The sequence below is a fragment of the Marmota marmota genome, unplaced genomic scaffold (assembly GCF_001458135.2).
Source record: "Marmota marmota marmota unplaced genomic scaffold, marMar, whole genome shotgun sequence".
NCBI classification, from domain to species: Eukaryota; Metazoa; Chordata; class Mammalia; order Rodentia; family Sciuridae; genus Marmota; species Marmota marmota.
In genome coordinates this window covers 5,488,742-5,514,383 of record NW_026000119.1, presented here as the reverse complement: position 1 = coordinate 5,514,383, position 25,642 = coordinate 5,488,742, and the positions used below count along the sequence as shown (strand labels likewise).

General features: G+C 37.0%; 1 protein-coding gene across 2 annotated transcripts in view; it reads left to right on the top strand.

Moving 5' to 3' along the window:
- Prdm8 (PR/SET domain 8) overlaps positions 1–1,204 on the top strand; it is a 6,537-nt gene extending 5,333 nt beyond the window's left edge. For both annotated transcript variants that reach the window (XM_015499188.2, XM_048784775.1), the window contains exon 4: positions 1–1,204. This exon is cut by the window's left edge. In XM_015499188.2, the coding sequence (XP_015354674.1) occupies positions 1–480 (480 nt within the window). In that variant the 3' untranslated portion in view covers positions 481–1,204.
- Positions 1,205–25,642: the final 24,438 nt, after the last annotated feature.

Sequence of the window (25,642 nt, the reverse complement as noted above, 5' to 3'; positions counted from 1 at the left end):
GACGGCGTGGGTCCCACCAGACTCTACCCGGCCGCTGCTGACCCTCTGGCGGTGAAGCTCCAGGGGGCCGCGGACCTGAACGGAGGTTGCGGGGCCCTGCCGAGTAGCGGTGGCAGCCTGCCCAAGCAGAGCCCCTTCCTCTACGCCACAGCCTTCTGGCCCAAGAGCTCAGCGGCGGCTGCAGCTGCGGCTGCAGCGGCCGCTGGGCCCCTGCAATTGCAGCTGCCGTCGGCGCTCACGCTGCTGCCCCCCTCCTTCACCTCGCTGTGTCTGCCCGCGCAGAACTGGTGCGCCAAGTGCAACGCCTCTTTCCGCATGACCTCCGACCTAGTGTACCACATGAGGTCGCACCACAAAAAGGAGTATGCGATGGAGCCCTTGGTGAAGCGGCGGCGGGAGGAGAAACTCAAGTGCCCCATTTGCAATGAGTCCTTCAGGGAGCGCCACCACCTGTCTAGGCACATGACCTCGCATAATTGACATGGAAAGGACCTCAGCTTTCCCGTCGCTGGCGGGCAGTCTAGCCACCTGCAGGAGTACACGCGAGGACATCCACCACTTCCTTGTGCCCCCAAACACTACACCAACATACGGGGGCACACACAAACGTGCCCCAACCCCAGGAGCCTTCTCATTCAGTGTTTACCCGAGACACACACACACACACACACACACACGATGGTGGATTTTTGATGGAGGGGTTTTTCTTTTGAATGCACGCATTTTCACTTTCCCAAAAACAAAAGTACATTTTTTAAAATGTCATATATTGCAACATATTGATGCATTTGTCATACGTTTCTACTTAAATTATTAAGCACTTACGGTTTAGATATAATATTATATGTAAGGGCAAAATTTATTTTAGATATAAAGTAATGGAGGAGGGTGAGATGCTTTCTGCATTTCTTGATGACAGCTTGTGTTCTTACAAAAGTAAACAAAATGGATAAAAAGGGGGTCACCATTCAATTTAAGTTTCCAGGGGAAAGTGCATGTATCATGAAATGATTATGGACTTCAATGAAGAATGTCATCAATTATGTAAATATGTATTTCTTTTTAATACAAAGTGTAATTTTGTGCCAGTGAAATGAAGTCTGAATAGTTATGTGTTTCTTTTATCCCTGAAAAGATTTATTAAACTTTATAGTTTATCCGGGTATGTTGGATGCTTTGACAATAAATGACTATTTTCTTCAAAGCAACTATTTGGAAAGTTTTTAACATTCTTTAGTAGCTAAGTACTATGCTTTTGAATAAATGCCATTTATTTTCATTGACTGAAAAGAGGGTAAGAGGTAGCAGAAGAGAGGGATAATAGCCTTTTCCCATTTGAATTTATTTACTGTAAGTCAAGTTGAGTCTAAAAGAAGATAAGTTATGGAAAATATTTAGCTGCAAAGTTTTGGGCTTCTTGAGCAAAGAACTCATTTAGACAAAATGCCCTATGCAACTAACCTGTCACTAGGATGTCTGCATTCTTTTCATGGCAGGGTAAAGAGCATCTTCATAAAGCTGGGAGATAATTTTCAGATCTGTATGTGGGAAAACAGATGAAAGGCCCACTTTAGGTTCTAGTAGTGATTCCTACGTGGAAGAGTATGGCATATTCCAAAACCCTTCAATCTTTTGTTATCTATTAAGAGGCCCTGGTAGAGAGTTTCTCTAGAAATCAAGATGAAAAGATCCTGGTTTGAGTCCAGGACACAGTTTTCCTTCTAAAGACTTCACCATCCACACAGCTTATGGAAACAACAAGCAAGCAAAAAACTGGTCCTGAAACATTCTCATATAGAAGAAATGATAACTCTCCTCCTTTTCCTGTATGAAAAGTTCCTCTGCACTCTTATGCTGACAATATTCTTAGTTAAATAGAACATATTTGTGTCAGTGGTATATACAGTAACTATTAGACACAAAACCAAATGAACAATGATCCCTTAGGTCTTATGGTAGTTTGCTCATAATCTATTGGCATCTCCAAAGACTCTATGTATGTTCTAGAAATAGTGCACTGGTTTAGCTGTCATAGGTGCCAGCTCTCCTATTTTTCCCCTCCTTATTTCACATCCTGCCTACCTCCCCCTATGTCTGAGAGACATTTTTGAAAAAGTCTGAATCCAGAAATTACACAAGGTCTCTACAGACTTTTCAATAGCTTTTCCTTAAAGTATTTTAAAACCTTCATTTTCTTAAGGCCACCACAAAACAAGTTATGATTTAGAGTAGGGGGCAGGTAAAGATGAGGTATGGGCACAGAGATGTATTTATAGGGTGTTTGACCATCTTGGTTAAAAGCATTGGCTTCCTTAGGATCATCCAAATACATTTTTTGGGGTGCTATGTTTCTTTGAGTCCTGCTTTCACTTTTCCTAATCAACAGTTTGATGACCTGTTACATTCATTCCCATCAAGGTGTGGTGAGAAGAACAGTTCCATTTCTATCTATTGACTAGTGTGACCCTGCATCTTGGTTGACACATCATATGATTTCCCCCAGCTTGGTTCTCTCACCTATAAAATAAGTAAGGTATGTTCTACGATCTTTAAAATACTTTTAGCCCTGAAGAATTTTTTTTTCCAATAAGCTAACCAATTGAACCTAAAGGGAGCTTTCTAAAGAAAGACCAAGATTGGTCGTGAAGAAAATTGGATGACAAGAAGTGAGAAAGATATCTGAAGATGAACGAAAAATGGGCCTCAAGAGAGTCATAAATCATAATACCCAATAGGCAGACTACATTGTCCACACTATCAGGTCTCTGGAGCAAAAAATCCATTAAAAAACAAACAAGTGTGTGCTGTCCTGGGGCCTAACTTTCAAAAAAACCCTGGAAATCCCTTTTCTTTTCCATCTGGCTCTTCTGGAATCTCTTTCAGCAAGGCAGTTTCATTATCTGCTAGGGATTCAGATAGGAATGAAATGGGTTCTGGACAAAGGTAGACAAATATTGCTTTTTGTCAAGGATTTCCTCATGGTCTGGAATCATGTTTTCTGAAGGATGAATACAGAAGCTCAGAGCAGCCCCTGTGTTTTCTTTTGTGTGGTTCTTCACAAGCTCATGTTCTAGAAGGAGCTGGGCTTCTTCTTTAGTGTCTCCTGATTTTCTTTCCCTCAGCTCCTCACTTGTAGATTTTCTCGTAATCCCTTCTGGAGCACTTTGTTCCTTCCCATCATTGAATCATACAATCAGAAAGGATGCAGAGCTTTGGCTAAGCTATTGCCCAGGAGATCCTGGTAGGTGTGTTCCTGGCAGATACTTTAGGGCTGGGTAGGTGTGCTGCTCAATCGGCCCACAAGACCGTTTTAGTGGGAAGTAGGGGTAAAGGTTTTCCAAGACTAGTTTTTCCTTTAGCCAAGGCAAACTCAGAAATGTTTTATTTTAATGCTGCATTTTCGAGCCTTCAGATGTATAGTAATCCTCTCCTGTATTTCGACCTTCTCAGAAGGAAGTTTCTCGTATTTTATGATCCCGCCTATCTTGCGAGTTTGCTGGAGTCACTGGCTGCAGCTGTGAAGGTAAATGTCTTCACACAGCTGCTGGAGAAGCAAGGTTACAGGGTCATGTAGGCGTGGAGTCAAGCTAATCCCAAAAGTCCGCGCCAGGTGGCCCAAGCACGAAGTGCCAGAACCGCGGGTCCTAAAGCCAGCCAATTGCATCACGCGCATTATTTTGTCCCAATCAGTGGAATAATACCTAGGATTGACCGGGCGCTTAGAATCTGCGAACTCCAGGTGTACAGTCAAGCAGATTCCTAGTTCTTCTCTTCATTTGTCTGTGCTTCTCCGAGGCGTTCGTGGGTAGAGACATTAGTATTTTCCAGGATGTACTTGCGGGGTACAGCTTATGCCCACAGGCCTTCGGAAACCATAGGGTCTGGGAAGGGACATACAGACATTTCTGCACGAGTTCGCCGGCAATGGAGAGACAAATCCATTTCTCCATGAGAAAGTTCTCAAGGACCCAGCAACGCATTCCTAGATTCTGTGGTGCGACAACATCCAGAGCCTAGAGATTGCATTCGCAGCTCAGCCGCGAGGACTAGTTGCAAGAATACGTGTGGCCCAGGGTTGACACTGCGAAGGGGCAGAAAATCCCGCCCGAGTTCGCTGATGTGGCGCTCCCACTCTGGCCCTCCGAACCATGTGGCTTGTTCCCTATTAAAATTCCTTGCCCGCAGCATGTTTCATTGGGTGCCCTGCCAGATGAACGTGACCTCCAAGGGGGAAATCGTGAACAACCAGGACCAGAAACAACCAGAAAAGGGGCCAGGAAATGCCATCTCCCCCAGTTACACTCCCTCCCTCGCTCTTCCTAGTGCTGGAGTCCGTGAGAGCAGCCTCGCTTCCGGGGTCCAGCGCTTTTCTTCTGTCTCCCAAGTCTCAGCCTGTTCGGACTCTCCCAACCCCACGCCCTGCCAGCCCGAGCGGTGCTGCAGGCTCAGGTGGAGGAGAACACCCGGCCAACGTCAATGCTGGAGCCCCAGCACAGATGCTGCCCGAGCGCCCGCACTGCCAATGCACTGTTAGCATCCACCAAGAGGTTTTAGGTTTTCTCTTTCATCTTGTTCTAGAACCAGCTAGACTTCTTCTCTAGTATCTCCTGTTTTTCCTTCCCTCAGCTCCTTGTTTGTAGTCTTTCTGTCTCTTAATTCCTTCTGGAACACTTTGTTCCTTCCCGTCGTTTAATAAGTCCCCTTGGTGACTCTCCACTATCCAGACAACTGACTTATATGGTGACTACACTAGCCTAGCAGGAGATACATTGTCATTTTGTCATTTATCAGGCATTAAGGACTCCTGCAGCACCCTGATACTGGAAGAGATGGGCAAATGCCAGCCACCCCCAAACACACACACACACACACACACACACACACACACATCCCTCCCTATTAGCTTAGAAATTCCCCCAAATTACTTAGGGAACAAGGTGAAAGAACGACCTCCAGATGGTATAGAAACCTGAGAACTGAGCCTGAACAAGAAGTGACCTGGAAATAGGTTAAGAAGTTGAGCCACTTCCCTTTCCTCCTCAGAAAGCATTTTAGTTGATAGGAGTGTCCTGTGGCCCCAAAGTTGAGAAAGAAACACATGGTGGGCCTGCAGAATGCCCCTGGCTGTGTAACCTAGGTAGGTGCTGGGCTGGGCTGGGGAAGGTCTTTGTATCTCTACTTCACAGAAAATAACAGAGTGCAATGGAAAGTTTATTGGCTCTTAAGTAAGAAGATGTGCTCCAAATTTTGTGGCTTTCTAGTTCTTTTTTGTTTTGTTTTTGTTGTTTGTTTCCTTTACTTGAACATGTGAATAATATCACAGTTCCTAAAGTAACTTCTCCTTTTCCCACTTTAGATTGGATATTTGGGACTTTATTTTTTAAATACACGTTTATTTTATTATTTTATGTGGTGCTGAGGACAGAACCCAGGGCCTCACATGTGCTAGGCCACCACTCTACCACTGAGCCACAATCCCTGCCTCCACTCCCACCCCCAGACTTAGGACTTTAAAGAAACACATTTATTCTCCAGGACCAGTGGATGAAGAAACTGAAGAAAAACTTCTTTTTATTTTGGGATCTCTAAGGTTAGAGGACTGATACAGGTGTCCTACTAGCCTGTTTGTGCTAATTATTAGTCACTTTTCCCTTTTCAAGGTGTGTATGTGTGTGTGTGTGTACTAGAATATTTATGCAAGTTTGTGCATGTCCATATATAAAAAAATCTATGTATGATACACACACTCAAGCACATAACTGAAAAGCTTTATCCTAAGTGCTTTTCCTATGTTGACTTAGTTTAATTCTCATAACCTACTTGAAAGGATGGCTACTAAGGATCTCACTCCATCATGTTTTAGTATTGTGTGGTTAGTATGACTGTCACCCTAGTACAGAAAGGTAAGAAAATAACAGAGTGCAATGGAAAGTTTATTGGCTCTTAAGTAAGAAGATGTGCTCCAAATTTTGTGGCTTTCTAGTTCTTTTTTGTTTTGTTTTTGTTGTTTGTTTCCTTTACTTGAACATGTGAATAATATCACCTGTGGACTTATGGCCTAGCAGAGTCCTGAAAAGCAAATAAAGTTATATGTGCAGAATATTTCATATTATTATACAAGGTTGACTTCCCTCTTGGTGAAAGTGATATGTTTTTGGTCTCAACTTATCTTTCTCAGGTGGTCAGGATGCTCTAGTGCTGCCATAAGAAATTTTGTGGCCTGGTTTTCTTTAATGATCTTTGCTGGCTTTTAACTATAGCTAGTTCAATTTTGTGTATGTGTATGTAGCTTCTTGAGAATTCTCCCAGTGTTTAAAACTTTCATGAGGATCACTGAAAAAATACTTCAGTCATAAAATTAAACAAGTCTATAGATATGTGTGTGTTTGTGTGTGTGTGTGTGTATATAGTTGTGGTTGTTTTGAAGTGCTGAGGATTGAACACAGGGCCTCATGCATACTAGGCAATCTCTGTACCCCTAATCTATACCCTCAATCCTATATGTAGTTTTAACCTGCTTAGCTGTAATAATCCTAAATTGTAAGTACAGCTGCATTTCCAGTACTTAAAAATTATAAGAGAGTGTGATGCCGAAATAAAAAGGCCCCAAATAAGAGTCTTCCCTATAATATGCCCTGCTGCAGAAAGGATGGTCAACACAGAATAGTAACTCATTTCTCAAACAGCACCATGGTACCTTGCTTAGAAAGCTATGCTGTGATCAGTGGTTGAGGATGACAGTGTTCCCTCTGCAGATCATGGTGATCCTGGTTAATACTCATCACTGGTTAATATCATCCAAAGGGACTTCTGACTTTAACTAAAGCACTGTAATGTTTTATAATAAACTTTGAACTACAGTGCATTGTTTTATCATAAGTATCTCTATATTACTCTTGTAAAGTAGAAATTTGAGGAATGTATATTACATCTTCTTCTCCTTCCCAAATTCTTTAGGAGAAAAAATTAGGGGGGAATATAAGATCCTTTGTAAGTGGAGAAACAGCATGCACATCTAAAAAGAATGAGATTTGTCAGGAAAAAAATTATGGAATAAAAGTAAGTATTACTTCTTTGTCCCCTCACTTCTCTTCCCAGAAATGTCCAGCCAGCAATTCTGAATTCTTCCCAACCCCTTCTTGCATTTTCTCTGGAGAAAGACATCACTGTGGCTTTTAAGAGAGAGATGCAGAAATGACTTCTTACCTTTGGTCAAGATCTCTGTACACAACTGCTTCCAGGATTTTTTACAAAAACACATTTGATAACTTTTTTCCTGCCAAACAAAAAAATTAAGATGTTTTCCCCTCTGGCAAGATTTTCATCGGGACTTTGAGAAAGACAAACACAGCCAAACAGTGACACCCAGCCCAGAAGTCCATGTAAGTCATACAATTAGAAAAATCTTAGTATCCATAAAACTCATTTTTTCTCTAGGATCAAGGGTCCAGCATAGCAACCAAACAAAGTTAGAAGAAAGAAAATAAAGGGAATATTACTGCAGGGTCTCTCCTAGAAAGATAAAAGCATTCTAGGAGGGGTAATTAACTTTTCCATTAAATGCTTTCAGAGAGAGTGCAAGTTAAACTATTTGCTTTAGGACGGCCTGTAGAGATAAATAGTGAATGTCAAGAAGCTTATCTTTAGGAACTCAGTTCTACTTTTAGGCATTCTTAGATCTTTCTTAGTCCTTTCCCCTCTAGCAAAGAGGTAGGATCCAAAATCCTCACCTGTGTGAGTAAATAAAAATGTTTGAATTTACATGAAGATAATTTTTCCTTCATTGCTTTTTTTTTGGTCTCAATTTCTAATTTTGGAACAGTTTAACTAAAAATGAAACATTGGTATGCAGAGGTATTTCTCCACCCTAGGTGATAATGCCTAAAATTGCTTCCAAATTAGAAGCCCTTGATTTGGGGGCTGTGGTTTATTAAGCCTCTAAACATGTCTAAACTTAAAACCAGGAGAGATGTTTAGAAAACTTAGCCTTCAAAAATCTAATTCCATGCTTCATGGAGATAATAGCAGGGTAAAACAGGTCTCATCAAGCTATATGCTTGCCAGCAGCTCAGATCTGAATTTCTTAAATCCTTTAAATATTCAAAATACATTTATTTATAATGACTCAGAAATAAAGACTTGGGGTTTCATATATCTATTTGTCAGCATAAATATAAATATCTTACTTTTTTTCTTCTCTGGAAAAAGGGCCTCCCTTTGAACACTTTTCAGAAAAGAAATTTAAAGTGCAATATGTACAGTTTCTAAGCCCCATCACACTAGCTTTTTACCACAGCCTGCTCAGGAGCTCAGGAGTATAGTCAACTGGAAAATCAAATGAAGATGCTGATAGAGGGAACCTTTGATAATGACTTCAAGTGCTTATTGACTCAATAAGGAAAAGACTCAAAAAGGAGATAATTTTCCCCAAGACTCTCATTCTCAGAAATTTTTATTTGAGTAAGAGCTATTAGCTCACAAAGGAAAGAAAAAGTAATCATATGTATAAGATATTATAGAGGTTCTAGAGGAAGAGATCCCCCCAAATCACCGGGATAGCTATTACAAATGCAGATTCCTAAAGGTACCATCAGAATTTGAGGACTCAGAATCTTGCATTTCCAGCACTCTTCCCTAGATGATTCTGGAGTAGGTGGTTCTTGATGCACACTTTGAGAAACACTGAATGGTTAGAATTAGACTTAAAATGTAGGAGTTTATCAGAAATTAAGGATAAGTTGAACTATATGTTATAAATATAGATGGGGGTTACTGGTGATTAAACCCAGGGGTGCTTTATCACTGAGCCACATCGCCAGTCCTTTTTATTTTTTAAGACAGGGTCTCACTAAGTTACTTAGGACCTCACTAAGTTGCTGAGGCTGACCTCAGACTTTTGATGCTCCTGCCTTAGCCTCCTGAATTGCTGGGATTCCAGGTGTGTGCCACCACTGCCCACTTGGATTCATTTTAAAAATCTTTGGTGATGTTCTATCTTTGCTTCAGATTGACTTTCACATTTTACTCTTCCTTTCCCACTGAAGTCTGAGTCATTACTATGAATAATAAAAATTGTAAATATATGAGAAAGCCCCTATTTAAAGAAACTTTTAAACGACATCTTTATGGGAAATTTTTAAACCATTCATGTATCATTACCCTCTTAAGAATTTCCTTTTTATCACTGGGTTTTGATACATGATCCTTTCTAAAATTATCTAAAAATTATTTGTATGTACATGTTTATGACCTTCACCAATCCAGGCTTTGATTCCAAGCTTCCAGGAGCCATGTTTCCCAGCCCATGGTTTTTGGATGGCTAATAGCAGCAGAATAGGAAATGTCTTGAGCTCCAGTTTGCTCTCAGCACCAGGCCATCAGTCAACCACTTCTGCTTCTCTGTCAGCTGTGATTCCTGCACAGAGGCTGCCACTCTGTGATGGTGAGTGGTTCTAAGTCTTTGTTGATTCAGAAGCCACCAACATCTGCTGCAGAAGCTCCTAGTGCCAGGGAAGCAAGTCTCTATTCACTTCATGTACTCAAGGCTTTATTGCAATCTCTTTCCATGAAGGACTCAGGCCTTAGTCTGGGGAGGCAGGGCCAGAAGAACCTAGCAACACTGAGGCTAATGCAATATAGCCTGCACAATTCCCATCAATTCTGAGTAATGTTGCCCGTTACTCTCTGACACTACAGGCCCCTGGTATGCATCTTTTATATCAACAGAGCTATGATAATCCTGCCTCCCTAGGCTTCTGGTTATGTCAGAACATGCCTAAATGAAAAGATAGGTGCAATCTAATACTGGGATAATAGCTGTGAGTTCATTTTAAAGTCCCCACAGTTCTTTATAAGCATAGATAATTCTGAAAAAAACAAATGAAGTCACATCAGATGTCAGGAGATCTAATATCCAGTCTCATTGTGCCTCTGCCATTTACTAGTTGTGTGACCTTAAAAGAACTAACTTCTCTAAGCTTCAGATTTCTCACCTGTAAAATAAGAACATGAGATCAGAGCGTCTCAGGTTTCCGGGTTCATAACAACTACTAGCAAGCTAGATAAATGTGTTTTTTTTTTTTTTCTCTTTTTTGGAGATTCAGATATAAGAATGACATTGGCTGGGGTATTGGTATTTAGATTTTAGTAAATGCTCTGGGTGATACTCTAACCATGTTTGAGAAATCTTTCTATCAGTGGTTCTCCATTTAATCTCGTATTAGGAACATACAGAAAGTTAAAAAAAAAAAAGTACTTTGGTTCCACTGAAAATTAACACATAAGACTCTCTGGGCACATACAAGAGGAAGTGAGGGGAAAGGGGAAAAAAATACAAGGGGGAGAAATGAATGACAGTAGAGGGGGTAGAGAGAGAAGAGGGGAGGGGAGGGGAGGGGAGGGGGATAGTAGAGGATAGGAAAGGCAGCAGAATACAACAGACACTAGTATGGCAATATGTAAATCAATGGATGTGTAACTGATGTGATTCTGCAATCTGTATATGGGGTAAAAATGGGAGTTCATAACCCACTTGAATAAAAGTGTGAAATATGATATATCAAGAACTATGTAATGTTTTGAACAACAAACAATAAAAATTAAAAAAAAACAAAGATATGCCTTGAAATAGGACTAAGAAAGTACACAGAAAAAAAAAAAAGACTCTCTGGGAGTGAGGCTAGGGCCTTGGTATATTTCAAAAGTTATTTTCTGCAGCAAGGGTTGAGAATGGATTAATAATCTCTAAGAAGTTTCCTAATCTTTCGAAGTCCAATTTTCAACCTAGGTTTTAGATCATAGTACCTCAGTTTATAAATAGGAGGTGTGTTGTACATGCAGATTTATTAATTGCTTTGAGCTAAATTGTGTCCCCTCCCTAAATTTGTCTCTAGTGGTCCTAATTTCTAGAACCTTGGATTATGACTTATTTGGAGATAGGGCCTTTGAGGTGATTACTATAAAATGAGGTCCTTGAAGTAAGTCTTAATTCAATATGACTAATGTCCTTACAAGATAGGTAAATTAGGACACAACTAACACAGACAAGGAGGTGACTATGCAAGAACACTGTGAGAAGAATACAGTGGGATTCACTCACCTGTGAGTCCAGGAGAGAGGCCTCAGGAGAAAGTGAACCTGCCAACACTTTGCCAACACTTTAAACTTCTAGCCTCCAGAACTGAGAGAAAATAAATTTCTTTTGTTTAAATTACACCATTTATGCTTTTTTTGTTGTAGCAGCTCTAGCAAACTTTTTTGTTATAGCAGCTCTAGCAAAGTCAATTAGTTTACTGAAACTCATTGGACTTTAAAGAAAATAATGTTCATTTTATTCAGAAACAACATATTTCTAAATATGAACACAAAAAAGAAAAAAAAATTAAACTATATAAAAATAAAGAATGTGATTTAATAGGGCTCCCCCTGCCAAAGTCATACTAAAAACATGCTGTGGAAATAAGTAAATCATTTCCAAATATTATGGCCTTTTCTTATTTATTTATTTTCTATTATTTTGTGGTACAGGAAATAGAACCTAGGGGCATTATACCACTGAACTACGTCCCCAGCCCTATTTATATTTTATTATGAGACAAGGTCTCACTAAGTTGCAGAGACTAGCCTTGAATTTACCATCCTCAGATCCTCAAGTCTCTGGGGTTACGGGCATGAGCCACCATACCTAGCTTATTATGACCTATTCTTGAGGATGGTTTAAGTAATAGTACTAAAGAAGAGCAGGCCTAAGAAATTTTTGGTGAGTTTTGTTACCAATGATAATAACAAATCTAATTTCAACTAAAACAATCACTATCAATTTTTTAATATAATCACCTAAGATTTAACATAAATTTTAATTATGAGCATACGTGAAGAATTAATTATTTTAGTTTTGATACTGGGTTTTATAAGATATTTCTATTCCCAGGCCTCATATATCCCTAATTTCCAATGTCCCTTTGTTAAGATTTTCTTAATCTTAATTTTTAATTTTGGTCTACTCAGGGAAAAAAATACTAAATAGGTCTTTTCATCATACCCTCAGGAAAAAACATTGATTGCAAAGAAAAAGATATATTGCCACCTAGTGGAAAATACGCAGAATCTTCTGGTTGTAATTCAAGTTTTAAACCACAAAATGGGTAGAGCAAAAAAATGTTTTAAATGGTTTTTGATTGTAAACAATGATGCTTTGTTGATTAAAGGATGTGGTCCACATTTAACTTCTCTGTCACCGTTGACTTTTGAGTAATTTATTTAAAAAATTTTTTAACCTCAGATGCATGTGCTACTGCTACATGTTGAGTGATAGAGTCAAACATAGTCTTTCTCAAAGACATTTAGCTAAAATTACAAAGTAATTTATAGGGAAATTCAAAAAGTGTTTACCACCCACAGAAGGTAAATAGTATAGTAAACAGCCACTGTAAATATAGTTGACTGAGCTTGGGCAAGTCACATCTCTGGACATATTTCCTCATCTGAAAAAATAATGTTTGACCGAATCATTTATATTTGCAGTTTTAATATGATTAGATAATATATTTATACTATATGCTTACATTTTTTAAGCTCAAGATCTTTTTTAGAATTAGGTGAGTACCCAGACTTGGTTTAGCAACTAGTGTTGATGAGTTAATATGTGTATGTCTTTGGAATAACATTTCAGCATAGAACTAAAAGCAGCTTATTAATGGGAAGGAAGTTCATATCTATTTATTTGGTTGCCAGGTTTCCAGCGGTTTTTTTCCATAAGAGTAAGGTGACCTGGCTAATTTTAACTTCGGCAATTACATTCTGTCCAGCTAAGTTATCCTTGCAACTTCTATTTGGATATAGCATCCTTTATTGTTTCCTGTCCTAAAGTTTTAGGAAGTTGTTATTAACTGATTTACTGTTCCTGACCTTTAACAAGCAAGGAGGGTGATACTAACTCCTTGGTAATTCTACAAGAGCCTTTCTTACCATAGTTCAAGGAAGGAAAGGAGAGTTTAAAAATACTTCCCTTTTAGTAGTCCTTGGTATGTCCCAAGAATGTCACAATCCTTAATTAGTTAACCATACTATGTGGATGCCCTCTGAGAGGTCTTATTTCAGATGATGTAACACTGGGAGCTTAAGTTATCAAATTGTTTTGGATCAAATTGTTGGATAAAATATCCCTTGTACATCAAGATAGAATTATCACTACAAGGCTTCCCTTTCAAACAGGAGAGACTTAGTGTGAAAATAAGAACAAATCTATGGGAAATAAGAATGTATGCTAAATTAGCAGATGTCATAAAATACTAAAGATAGTAAGTTGGATACAATCACTTAAGTTCTAAATAATTTGTGAGAACCTGAATATTGCATGACCATTAATAAAATAGGGACATGAAAAAGACTGATGTTCTAATATTTCTGATAACTTACTTCCCCTTTCTTCTATCCAATTACCATGAAACTGAGGGGGGAGTGAGGGAGGGAATAAAGGAGGGAAGAGAGAGAAAAAAGTCAGGAGGAGGAGGACAAAGAAAAAGAGAAAAATGGTAAATTTTCTAGATATTATTCACTCTGAATAAAGTCCGGAAATATTTCTTCTGAAAAAGAAGACAGAAAGGGTCTCACTTTTTCCTGTAAACTATTTTTGTGTGTTATTTTGGTAATAATTGATTCTTAGGTGCATGTCTATAGTATTTATTGCCTGTTTTACCTATTCTTTCTTCAAACTAACAAAATACCAGAAAAAAGTTAAGTTCCAAATATAAGGCTAAAAACTACCTACCTGCATTCTTAGAATGTCTGTTTCTCCCCTATTGCGTTATATATATCTTAGTTTTAGGTGGATACAATACCTCTATTTTATTTTTATGTGGTGCTGAAGATTGAACCCAGTGTCTCATGGATGCTAGGCAAGCACTCTACCACTTGAGCCACAAACCCAGCCCTCCTCTATTATGTTTTCTTTGCAAATACGTTAGCAACCATATTCACCTAGTTTCAGAGGTTGAAGTTTTAGTTTACAATGTTAAATTTTCTGTTTTATCAGCTTCTATGGTTGCTTCACGTCACTTTCATTATCAATGTCACCAGCCAATTACGTATTGGTATTGTCTAATTTCTCAATTAAGCAGGTAGCTTCAGCAATAAAACATGGCAGAGGGATACTACAGGCCTGAAACAACAGTTGGAGGTGACAAGGACAAATTAAAGGTCATGACACATGTCATTAGGGAAACAATTTCTATAGGTTTGAAAAAAAACAACCTCTCAGATTGATCTATGACTTAAATTTCAACATGATTTAATATATCTGTTCCTTGAACAGATACATCTGTCAACTGATTACCATTATTATTCTCCTAATATGGCATTTCCCTCTGCATTGTAGCAGAGCAGTACTCAATAAACACAATGAGGAGACGATGCCTATCCAGTAACCTTCCATCACAACGTTCTGTCTTAAAGAAGACATGTTAAATGCAGATCCCTGCAATGGATGCTTGAAAAGGTAACTTTGTTTTGACTGTATTATTTATTTTTCTTTTTATTATCCACATGCACATTTGTTTGATAAGCATTTCAAGGAAGCTGCACTTAGAAAGTTAAAGGTGGTTTTCATAATAAATGAAAAAAGATTTCTGAAGTCATAAATGTTCAATTCCAGGCATTTTCTATGGCTTAATAGAAGTTTTAGTATAATGAAGCACTTTGAAATGCTGTAGGCACTCGGAATTTGGAAAACATTAAGATGGAAAAATGTTGGGGAAACATCCGCAAACTGACACTGGTTCATTCTGTTAAAATATTGGTCTGTTTAGGTATAAAATGTTTTCTTAACCTTCATTTCTATTGTAGTCAATTGTACATACGCATGATAATAAGCTTATTTATATTCAACCAAACATTCATTTGGCAAGCAGCCTAGAATATTCTAGTGTTCTAAGAGTCAAACAAATGCCTCAGAGATTCAAAGTCTTTGTTTCTTTTTCAATATTGCAAAGCATAACAATTCTTTGTCCTCTTGTTGCTGCATTCTAAAAAGTATAGTAATTGGCAGGTAATACAAGCTACCTCGTTGATTTCCGTATCTACCTAGAAGGTAGAGATTTCACTTGGGAATTAGACCTGATATCTTTAATAACTTTGTGTACTTGAGTGGATATATTTGACTTATAGATAGCTGGAAAAAAGTCACAAGTCATAGTGTTGATTTAATTTAAATTTTTTTTAGTACATTGGGATAAAACTTTAGTCAGAGTTCCAAATTATTGGTTAGGCAGTTAATGAGAATGACTATTCAGTTACTGAGATTCCTGATACTTAAGGAAGAACCATGACCTTCCTTTCTTGCCCTGCTAGTCTATGTTAGGAGGCAGAGTAGAAGCAGGTACTGGAGACAGATCCTGGCACTACCACTCAGTGGTTCTGTTCTGCTGCAATGTGTACTATTGGCAAGTCACCTTACTTTTCTGAGTCTCCTTTTGCTCCCCTGTAACCTGGAATATTAGAAACCATATATGATTGGAGATAAACTATGGAAGTTTAAGTCACATTGTAGGCACTAGATATATTAAAAATTATTATTTTTACAATCCCCCTTTACAGGGTTTTGTGAATTTTCCATTACCTGCATACTTTTCAAATTTAGAGGTAAAAACACTTTTCTTCCAGTTGTGAATGAAGAGAGGCATTTCTGGTGTTCTCACTATACAAGAAAGAGGCTGCTGCTGGAAAACTGTGAAAAATGTTCAAGGATACACACTGTTCTTTTTCTTGAGAATGGTAGATAGGAAATTAACTAAGACAAAGTCTTCTCTGAACCTGAACTCTTCCATGCCCCCCCNAAAGCATGAATTTTATTAGCATATTACCCTATGAAAGCCCTAAAATGATTCTTTATAAAATATTTTTAAAAGTCTATGTGGCTTTGGAAATCAATCACCCAATCCTTTAAAATCGCCCTTCAGATTTCCTCTTTTCTAAATTACCAAGGTGCTAGAAGAATCTCAACCAAAGAAGCTGTTTATAATAATGAAGAACTCATGGCATAAAAGGGAGTGGAGTATAAGAAAAAATAAATCACAGAGGAGAGGGGAATGTTCTATGTCTGTTTAATTCAGTCTTAGCCTGAATGAAGTTTTAAAGGACATGTGAAAAGCAGACAAAAATAGCACTAAGCTTGCCCCCATTCCACGTTCATACTTCCCTAGATAGAGTGGTGTTGAACTAGCAGCTGAAGTTTCATTAGTCCTATAAAGGCTTTGTATTGGTTTGGAGAAGACCTGTAGGAGTTTGGCTTCTAAAAATTCCTTAACTCAACAAAACTACTTATGGGACAATTTTCCTGGGTTAGAAAAAGTAAGCCTATCGGGGTATTTTCCTATGCCCTTTGGAACTTGTGCAGCATTTGTAGGCTTGCATAGAAACAGTTTCTGAATACATTTCCCTTTTTATTCAATAGATTTCATCTTAGAATTTTTTTAACCTTTGGGGAAAAGCAACTATCCTTTTAAAAGACAGTATTCTTTATGGTTCCTTTCAGAGAAATTGGACTTTTAACTTGGTGAGAGTGTCTTCTACTTCCACTATTTCATTATACAGCCATAAATCAACATCTTGTTTACTATGTTTACTTTTTAAATGAATTTCTTTCACCACTTGAAGTCAGAAAACAACTGGTGCTGGGTCAAGGTACTAGTTCACCAGGGGATCTGGGCCACTGCCAGAAATTAGCCTTATTTTAAAATTTAAGAAACCATTGTGTGCTGTCTGGTCAATTTTGGAGAGGTGTGCTCTAGACCAGCTACGTGGGAGGTAAAAGAAATGAAGCATCAGTCCGAGCAAATGCGTGTGCTGATGAGAAGCCCATCATTCATTTCTCATGAATCAAAATTGTATCTGTCATAGGTTAACTAAGCATGCACTTTTGACCAATAAACACCATGCTATGTGTGAAAAGTTCTTATTAAAGTTCATCTCGTCTTAAAAATTAGATGACCTCAAGAGGATTTGTGAAATCATTTTGAAATAATGATTTTTAAATATTGAAAGCCATCAAAATAAATGTTATTGTGTTTTTTAATGTTATACAGATTCTATGCCCTTGTTGATTTATATTTATAATTTAAAAACTTTTTTTTTTTTCCCAAAGTGAAAAGAACCAACTTTATGAGCAAAGCTAAGAGCCCACTAGAGGTCACTTTCTCAACTTATTTCCCTTAATAACTGGAAAATTCGGCTTTGATTCTTGTCACTGAATCTTTCTTACAAGTCCTGTTGGATTTGGCATTCATGTTAGAACTTTTGTTTCCTCCCAGAAAAAAACTTCTGCTGTTTCTCTAAACTACTCTCAATTATTCCCTCGGATCACATATTCTTATTTTTCAAGTACAACTTCTGTAGTGACTTTTAAAAATGATCTTGTGTATATTTCTGATTATTAAATGCTATTATATAAATGTAAAATGTGTCTATTTCGTAAAGTTGTAATGAACTTTATAATGCTATGTTAGCAGGAAAGAAAATGTACAGCCTTTTTAATTTCTGCCTCATGCAACAAATACCAGTGGTGCTGCAAAATAGTCAACATCAACACCTGTTGAAATGAATCTCTGCAATTCATCATTCTTGATTTAATTTCCCTAGTGACCCATCAAACTACTTTAAAAAAATATATTACTCTAGAATGTGAATGCCTGATGTACTTGATTGGACTGAAGGGCATCTTATCATTTTTTTCTTAAACTTGGACTGATATGTTCACAAGCTGTTATTGTTAGTTTCACTCCTTGAGTTGAAAAGTAGCATGACAACATAATTTTGTGTGTTTTCTATTAGGCCATTAGGCATAAGGTTACAATTCCCTGGCTTCTTAAATGCCCATTATATCTGTCCTATATCCATAACCATATTGATCTTAAAACATTTTCTTAGCTACCTCTTAAAATTCAACTAAAATCAGCAGTCTTTTAAACTCAGAAATAGTTTAATATCTCATTTTCCTACAAGTGGAAGCATTCATAAGAGAATCACATGCAGAAATTTATTTTTCCTTCCAAAAAAGTCTATATCTTTATGTCATTTATCTATCACTCACCTAAATGCCCTATATCATATAAACAAAATTTCTATCATTTTTGGAAAGATGTTATTGAAAGAAATATTTAATTTTGTATCTGAAAATAAATAAGAGAGTTAAAATATCAGGTGTGCTTTAAACTATTATACATATAATATCTAACTTTAACAGTATTACTTGTTATAATTATTTTCAGATAAAATTCTGAAGTATATAGTCTCTGCTTTCTACTAGCCCTAACCTCCATATCTTCCCAAAGGTATTTGTATAGTCTCCCAGATCTTTTGACAAATATTTATATTCAAATGTGTATATATCTCAAATATATGCCATACTATTTTGTTGAGTTTTAAATAAATGTTAAATAAATAAATTTAAAACACTTGAGTTTTAAATAAATGTTACATAACACTGAACAAGTTCTTCTATGTGTTTAATTTTTTATTTAATAATTGATGTTGGAGATATTTACATGATGTTGCTCACAAATCTCTCTGCTTTGAACTATATATAGTGTCACTGAGAAGGAACACACCCACAATTTACTCATTTTCCTTGTGAACAACATTCAGTTTGTTTCTGTCTTTCCCCTCTTACAGTGTAGCTGTCTACACATCCTTGTGTGCATGGTCCAGCATCACTGTACAGGAACACTGAGATAGGATTGCTGGATAATTGAGAAGAGGCACTTAACATTCTAATAGAAGCCACCTACAGCTACCAGAGTGGTGCACAATGTCTTCTCCATCAGAAGTGGTTGAAGAGTACCAAGTTCCTACACCCTTGTCAGCATTCACTCTCAAACTTCACATTTATTGTCATTTCTGTGGCACCTCATATTGAAACTTTCCTAGTTATTAGTACTAGTTAGAGTCATCATCTTTTCCTACATTTAATATTTGTATTTTCTGTTCTGTGGATTGCTTATTCATATTTCCCCACTTTTTCTATTGTACCATTTTCTTTTTCTTAATCTCTAGTTTTAAAATAATTGGAATACAAATTCTTGTTTGCTACACTCATGTAAATATATTTTCCAGTCCACCTATTGATTTTTCACTTTGGTCATGGTTTCTCTGCTCTAAAGAAGTTGTTATTTTAATGCTGCTGAATTTATCAATTCTTCCTCTTATGAATTTGCTTTTAGTGTTTTGCTTCAGAAGACCGTCTCTATTCTCAAAACAAAATATATGTTTTTTATTTCCTTGTAGTTAAAAATAGTTTTATTGTTATTGTTATTGCTTATATCTTCATATTTTCTAAGGATTATTTTCATGTATGATACATGCATCTAATTTCATTCTTTTTTCCAAATAGATAACAAATATCCTTGACATTGATGAATAGGCCATATTTCTTACTGATTTAAAATTTTACTTTTATTATAATGGGATTTTTTTTTATGTTCACAGGGTTACTTTTGGGCATCTGACTATTTGGTATATTTTATTTTTATAAATGTATACAATTTTCTACATTTAATTTATTATTATTACTACTACGACTACTACTACTACTATCATTATTATTCAGGTATCCCTGTGTAATACTATATTTTCAAAATTAGTACATATTTTGCTAACTGGTAGATCCAGCACTTTCTTCTGAATTTTTGTCAAAATCTTTGCCATGGAATTGGCTTATTAAGGTTACTGAAAATTCTACTGAAAGTATAAATTGCACTGAATTCACATATTAATCTGGGAAAAGGTGGCATAGAGAATCTCCCACAAATAGATATAGTATATCTTAGACATTATATGTCATAAACATTCTTCAGTTAACTTTTATTTTTTCCTAATAGACTGGTCTTTTTTTTTTTTTTTTTAAGCCAGTCCTGCTGTGTAAGTCATGTTACTGTAAATGAAATCCTTTTTCTATTTCTGATTATTGCTGGTGTAAAGAAAGCCATAGATGTTTTTAAAAATGATATTTTATATGTGTACCTGAAAGGATTAATTCCAAGTATTAATTTTGGGAGCTTGTCAGGTGATCCTCTTGGATGGTTTTTATTTCAATGATCATATCATCACCAAATAATGACAATTTTGTTTCTTCCTAAAATATGAAATTCTTGATTATTTTTCTGGTTTATTGCATGAATAGATCTTAAAAGTGTTGAGTAGAAGGATTATTGGACTTCCTGTCTTTTATTGACTTTAATGAAAAAATTTTAATATCTCATTATTATGATTTCATGAAGCTTTTTTTTTTTGACAGCCACCCTTTATTGAGTTAGGGAACACTGTGTTAATTTTAAATTTACATATAACAATAAAACATCATTCTTGTCAAACAGGATAATTACTATTTTGAAAGTGTTGGGCTATAATGGATTATTTTGTTACTCAGTACTCCAAATAAATTACACACAACATAAATTATTCTATTAGACATGTAATGTGAGTGAAGCTGGGGCAAATCCTCAAAAATATTCAGAGGAGATAAAGCAACAAACCTGTGGATCCTCTCTTAATTGAAATTCATTTTTGTAAGACCACCTGTCAGTGAAAACCGTTGCTAGAAATATAAAGGATATATCACTGTTGTTACTAAAATACCAAATAAAGTATACTTCCAAATAAATTCTTCAAGTTTTTCTAAGAAAAGCAGTGTTTAAAACTTACCAACTAGTTCATTAAAAAATTCAACTAAATATGCTGCCCAATATTGATATTTCTATAATGAATTCTTATAAATAATAACAGTATAGGGAGTGTGTAGTTCATTCAACAAACACTTAAAAAATGATTATTTTGTGCTAAGCACAGAAAACAGGTACTGAAGGTTGGAGGGAAGGTATGACTCTATGAAAAGGTAAGAAATTCATTCAGTGGTCATTGCCCTATTCTAGAAGTAGACATAAACATTTGTTTTACCAACTGGAAAAATCCTAACGGGTTAAGTTCAGTGCCCCATTTATTGCATACCAGTACATATATATACAACCAAACAAGTCTGGGAAAAAATACACAATCATGCTGACTGATCTCACTTTAAATTTAGGTGCTCTAATCTCCGATGGTTTAAGTGCTGCCTTGCAATCCTGTTTTACTTCTGTGATTTGAATTCATACGTACATTGTCTCACACAAACTATCTGCATCTGTGCTCACCTATCCTGCCTTGTAGCTGTTCCTTTTGATGAATTATCTATACAACTATCTGATGATAAACTCTCTAGTGGCTCTCATTCTCTTTTATCTATTCATGTACTTGCTACTGAAATTGTTCTATTGCTCTCTCTAATCATCGAATTTTCTTCCACTCCTAGATCATTCTCTTCAATAAACAAAAATGTGTCAACATATCTCTTAAAAAAATTCTCTCTTAGTCCATATTCCTTTTTAACCTCCACCTCATATTTCTGCTCTCTTACAACAAAGCTCCTTGAAATACTAGTTTTTGCTCTTTCTCTTCTCACATGATTTCTTGACTCCAGTCCATAAGGCTTTCTTCCACACCACTTCCCTGACACAGCTCTTGGCAAGGACACTAACAAACACCACATTGCAAAATCCAATGGTTATTTCTCAGTTTTTAATTAACTTAAACTGTTGACACTGTTTATATACTACTTTTTTCATGAGACATTTTCTTCTTTTTTTTTCCTATTAATAAATAATTGTTTTTCTTTGATTTTTCAGTACAAATTAACAAATCTATGTATTAAAACCTTTCAGCTGCTTCCTTAGTTTAAATCCCCAGCAGAGTATGGGTGCTAATCATGAGTGGCTCTTGAAAGATCATATATAAGCTGCAATTCCCCTTCCATTAAAGAAAGCATCTCTCGTGAAGTGTTTTCTTCATTTGCCTTCTGGAACGCCCATCTCTGAGAACTCCCCTGCCTTCACTGGTTGCAGCTGTTCATTTTCCTTTGTTCTTTTCTTTTTATCTTCCTGAACTTTTAACTTTGAAATGTTCCAGGGCTCAGTCCTTACACCACTTTCTCATCTAGTTCTATTTCCACTTTCTCATCTAGTTCTATTTCCACTTTCTCATCTAGTTCTATACATTGAAACATCATTCACAGACTGATAACTCACAGATGGTTAAACCAGCTTGGACCAATCTCCTCAAGTCCAGATACATATACGTCCAACTCTTATTTGACATCTTACTTGGTTGTGTCATAGACAATTAAAAATTTACATGACCTAGACACAGTTATAGTTCTATTAAATCTTTTAAAATATACAAGTTCCCTTTTACTTTTCCCCTTACAATTAATTCATGAAGAAACTGGAAAATTTGTCTTATAAAATATCTGACATTCTATATTCTCCTTATTGCATTACTGTGATATCAATAAATCATGGCTAATAAATCACCATTATTTTCTGTAATCTGGCAGTTAGATCTCTAGGGACTTGATCAGAATTTTTCATAGGTGGTATTGTGAACACCCCTGAGTGTGGTTGTCTCCTTTAAGAATAACAGTGATATCTATGGTCACTGCTGTGACCCACTATTTCCTTAGATGTTAAAAAAATGGTTATAGCTCTTATTCTAATCTTTCTTCTTCTTCTTCAGTTAGCTGGAATATTTCTATCTATTCTGCATTTACTCCAAGGTGTAGAGCTTGAGTCAAAGGTGTAAATGCAGAAAATTTATAGATAGTTATTCTGGGAAACAGGATTGGGAAGAATTAAAAAAGGGAGAAGAAAAAGTCAATACAATGGTGTGTTGAATTGCTCACCCACTGTAGGCAATTAAGATTACAATAACACTGGGATTTCCTGAATAGCTGTGTAGAATGTGCTTCACAAATATTTTGTCAAGCACAGGACAGGCAAATCTGTCTCCTAGTTCTGGTCTCTCATTAGCCCATTGCTGATCCATGGAGTATTAACTGCTTTCCATTTCTAGGGTGTATACTCAATGTACTGAATGAGTTTCATTGAGTGATTCACTCTAAAATGACTGAAGCCCCTCAGAGCAGAAAGAATAAGACACTCTGGGCACAGTGGCACACACCTGTACTCACAATGGTTCAGAAGGCTGAGGCAGGAGGATCACAAGTTTGAGGGCAGCCTCAGCAACTTATTGATGCCCTAAGCAATTTAGCCAGACCCTGTTGCAAAATTTAAAAAAAAAATTGAGGGGGGGAAAAAGGATGGGGATGTGTCCCAGTGGTTAAGCACCCCTGGGTTCAATCCCTAATACAAAAAAGGACACCATTGTTTTTTTATACATTCATTCATCAACTGATAGACATTTGAGTTATTTTTACNGAGAGAGAGAGAGAGAGAGAGAGAGAGAGAGAGAGAGAGAGAATGCCTGAAACCATATTTATTGAGGGGAAGACACTCAAGAAAGTTCCGCCCAAATGAGTCAAGGGATTGGGTTTCAGGGGGTTGTAGCCCAGTCTCATTGGGTGACACCCACTCCCAGAATTTCACTCCCCTGCCAAGCAGAGGTGAGGTCCACCTGCTTTTGACAGCAGCAGAAGCCAGTTTCACACCTCCGTCGCTCAAGGCTAAGGGTGCTCAGCTCCTGTGTGGCAGCTCCTGTTTGTCGTGGCCCCGGACAAAACATCATGTTTTTATAATTTCTATTGATGAGATATTGCTATAAATTTGACTAATGATCACTTCTTCAAGTGGGCTCCTGAGTCTTTGATGGTCTTTGATAGCTGCCTTACACTCAGGTTTAACGAGAGAGCAGAATTTCTGCTCTAGACCTGGGATCAGCCAGATCTCTAAGAAGCACAAATTCTTCTAATAAGGGTATTTTGAGATTACTTTTTGGCTACTAGCTATGGATATGTTTTGAAGGCAGAAGCAACAGGACTGGATGTGGAGCACAAATGAAAAGAATTGTAATAAAAATATATCTCTAAGATGTTTGGTTTGTTTAACTAGAGAATTTGAATCTCCAAGTGAGACGGGAAAGGCTGCAGGCCATGCAGATCTAGGAAGTGAAGCTGGAACTAGATGGGGACATGGTGAGTTTGCAATTCTATTAGAAACTTAAATGTGAATATGTAATTGGATGTAGGAACCTGGATCAAATTCCTGGGCATATGTATAGTATTGAGAATCATGAAAATTTTTGAGCTCATTAACAAAGAAAATATAATTAGAGGAGAGAGAAAGACCAGTGATTGAGTCCCCACCCCACATAGTTCTTACTCAAAAATAAGAGGTTGGTGAAAGGAGTTGGAACCAGAAAAAAGGGCCCAGAGGGAGTGTTTCCTAGCAGAGCAATGTAGTATTCTAGAGGGTAGATGAGGAAAGTGCTTCTCCTTGGAGGTGGTGACTAATTGTGTTAAGTGTTACAACAAGGGAGGGCGCTGTGGTGCATGTCTTTAATCCCAGGGGCTCAGGAAGCTGAGGCAGGAGGATTGTTCAGAGCCAGCCTCAGCAAAAGTGAGGGGCTAAGTTACTCAGTGAGACCCTGTCTGTAAATAAAATACAAAATAAGCCTGGGGATGTAGCTCAGTGGTCGAGTGCCCCTGAGTTTAAACCCCAGTACCCTCCACCAAAAGAAAAAAAGTGTTGCAGAAAAGGCAAGAAAGATCAGAACTTGAGAATTGTGTGCTATTTTTAGCAACTTGACATCAGTAGTGATCTTAAAAGAAGTGGTATGTTGGGAATAAGCATAAAACTGGATCATGTATATGTATGACCATTCTATTTCAGTGATTCATTTATCTATGCCTGGGCTTGTACTGCAGAGTCTTAAATACTATAACTTAATAATAAATCTTATTATCTAATAAAGCAATTTCCTCCTCCTCACTTTTCAGAGCATCTCAACTCTTCTTGGTCCTTTACTGAACTATAGATACTTGTATAAAAATGGTTGGATTTCAGGGTAAGATATAGAAAGTCAGTTGCACTCTTATATACCACATACTGCAGGCAAGAGTCAGAAAATGTAATTAACAAAAACGCATTTTTACAAAACATCAAATATCTGTGAATAAAAAATTGTGCAAGACCTTTAAGAGAAAAAAAATATCAAAATGTATTGAGAGTGGGGCTGAAGTAGTGGCTCCGTGGTAGAGTGCTTGCCTGGCAAGTGTGAGGCCCTGAGTTCAATCCTCAGCACAGCATATAAATAAACAAACAAACAAATAAATAAGTAAAATAAAAGTATTGTGTCCATTTACGAATCAAAAAAAATTTTTAAAGTTTATGACTCAATGGTTTTAAAAAACGTATTAAGAAATGTAAGAGAAAAATAAATGAAGAAATATACCATGCTAATACAACAGAAGATTCACTATTATAAAGAAGTCCATTCTTCTCACCATACTATACCATTATTAGTGAAGAAGACTGAGGGAGAGCCTTAGGGAACATTTGCACTTGGGAGTGGGAAGAAGCAGGCAAGTTAAAATACAACTCCTACATGATGCAAAGAGTATTTTACTAAGAGTGCCATGGGAGAATATGTTGGCAAACAAGGCTGGAGAACATTTGGAGGGCCGGATAACTACTATAACCTGGTAATACCAAGGCTGGATTAAAAAATAATATTTAAATTTGACAATTAGGAGGTCATCGCTGTGTTTTGAGAGGTACAAGGAGAGATATAAATGGGAACCTGGGAAGGGGAGATGGTGGAGCCA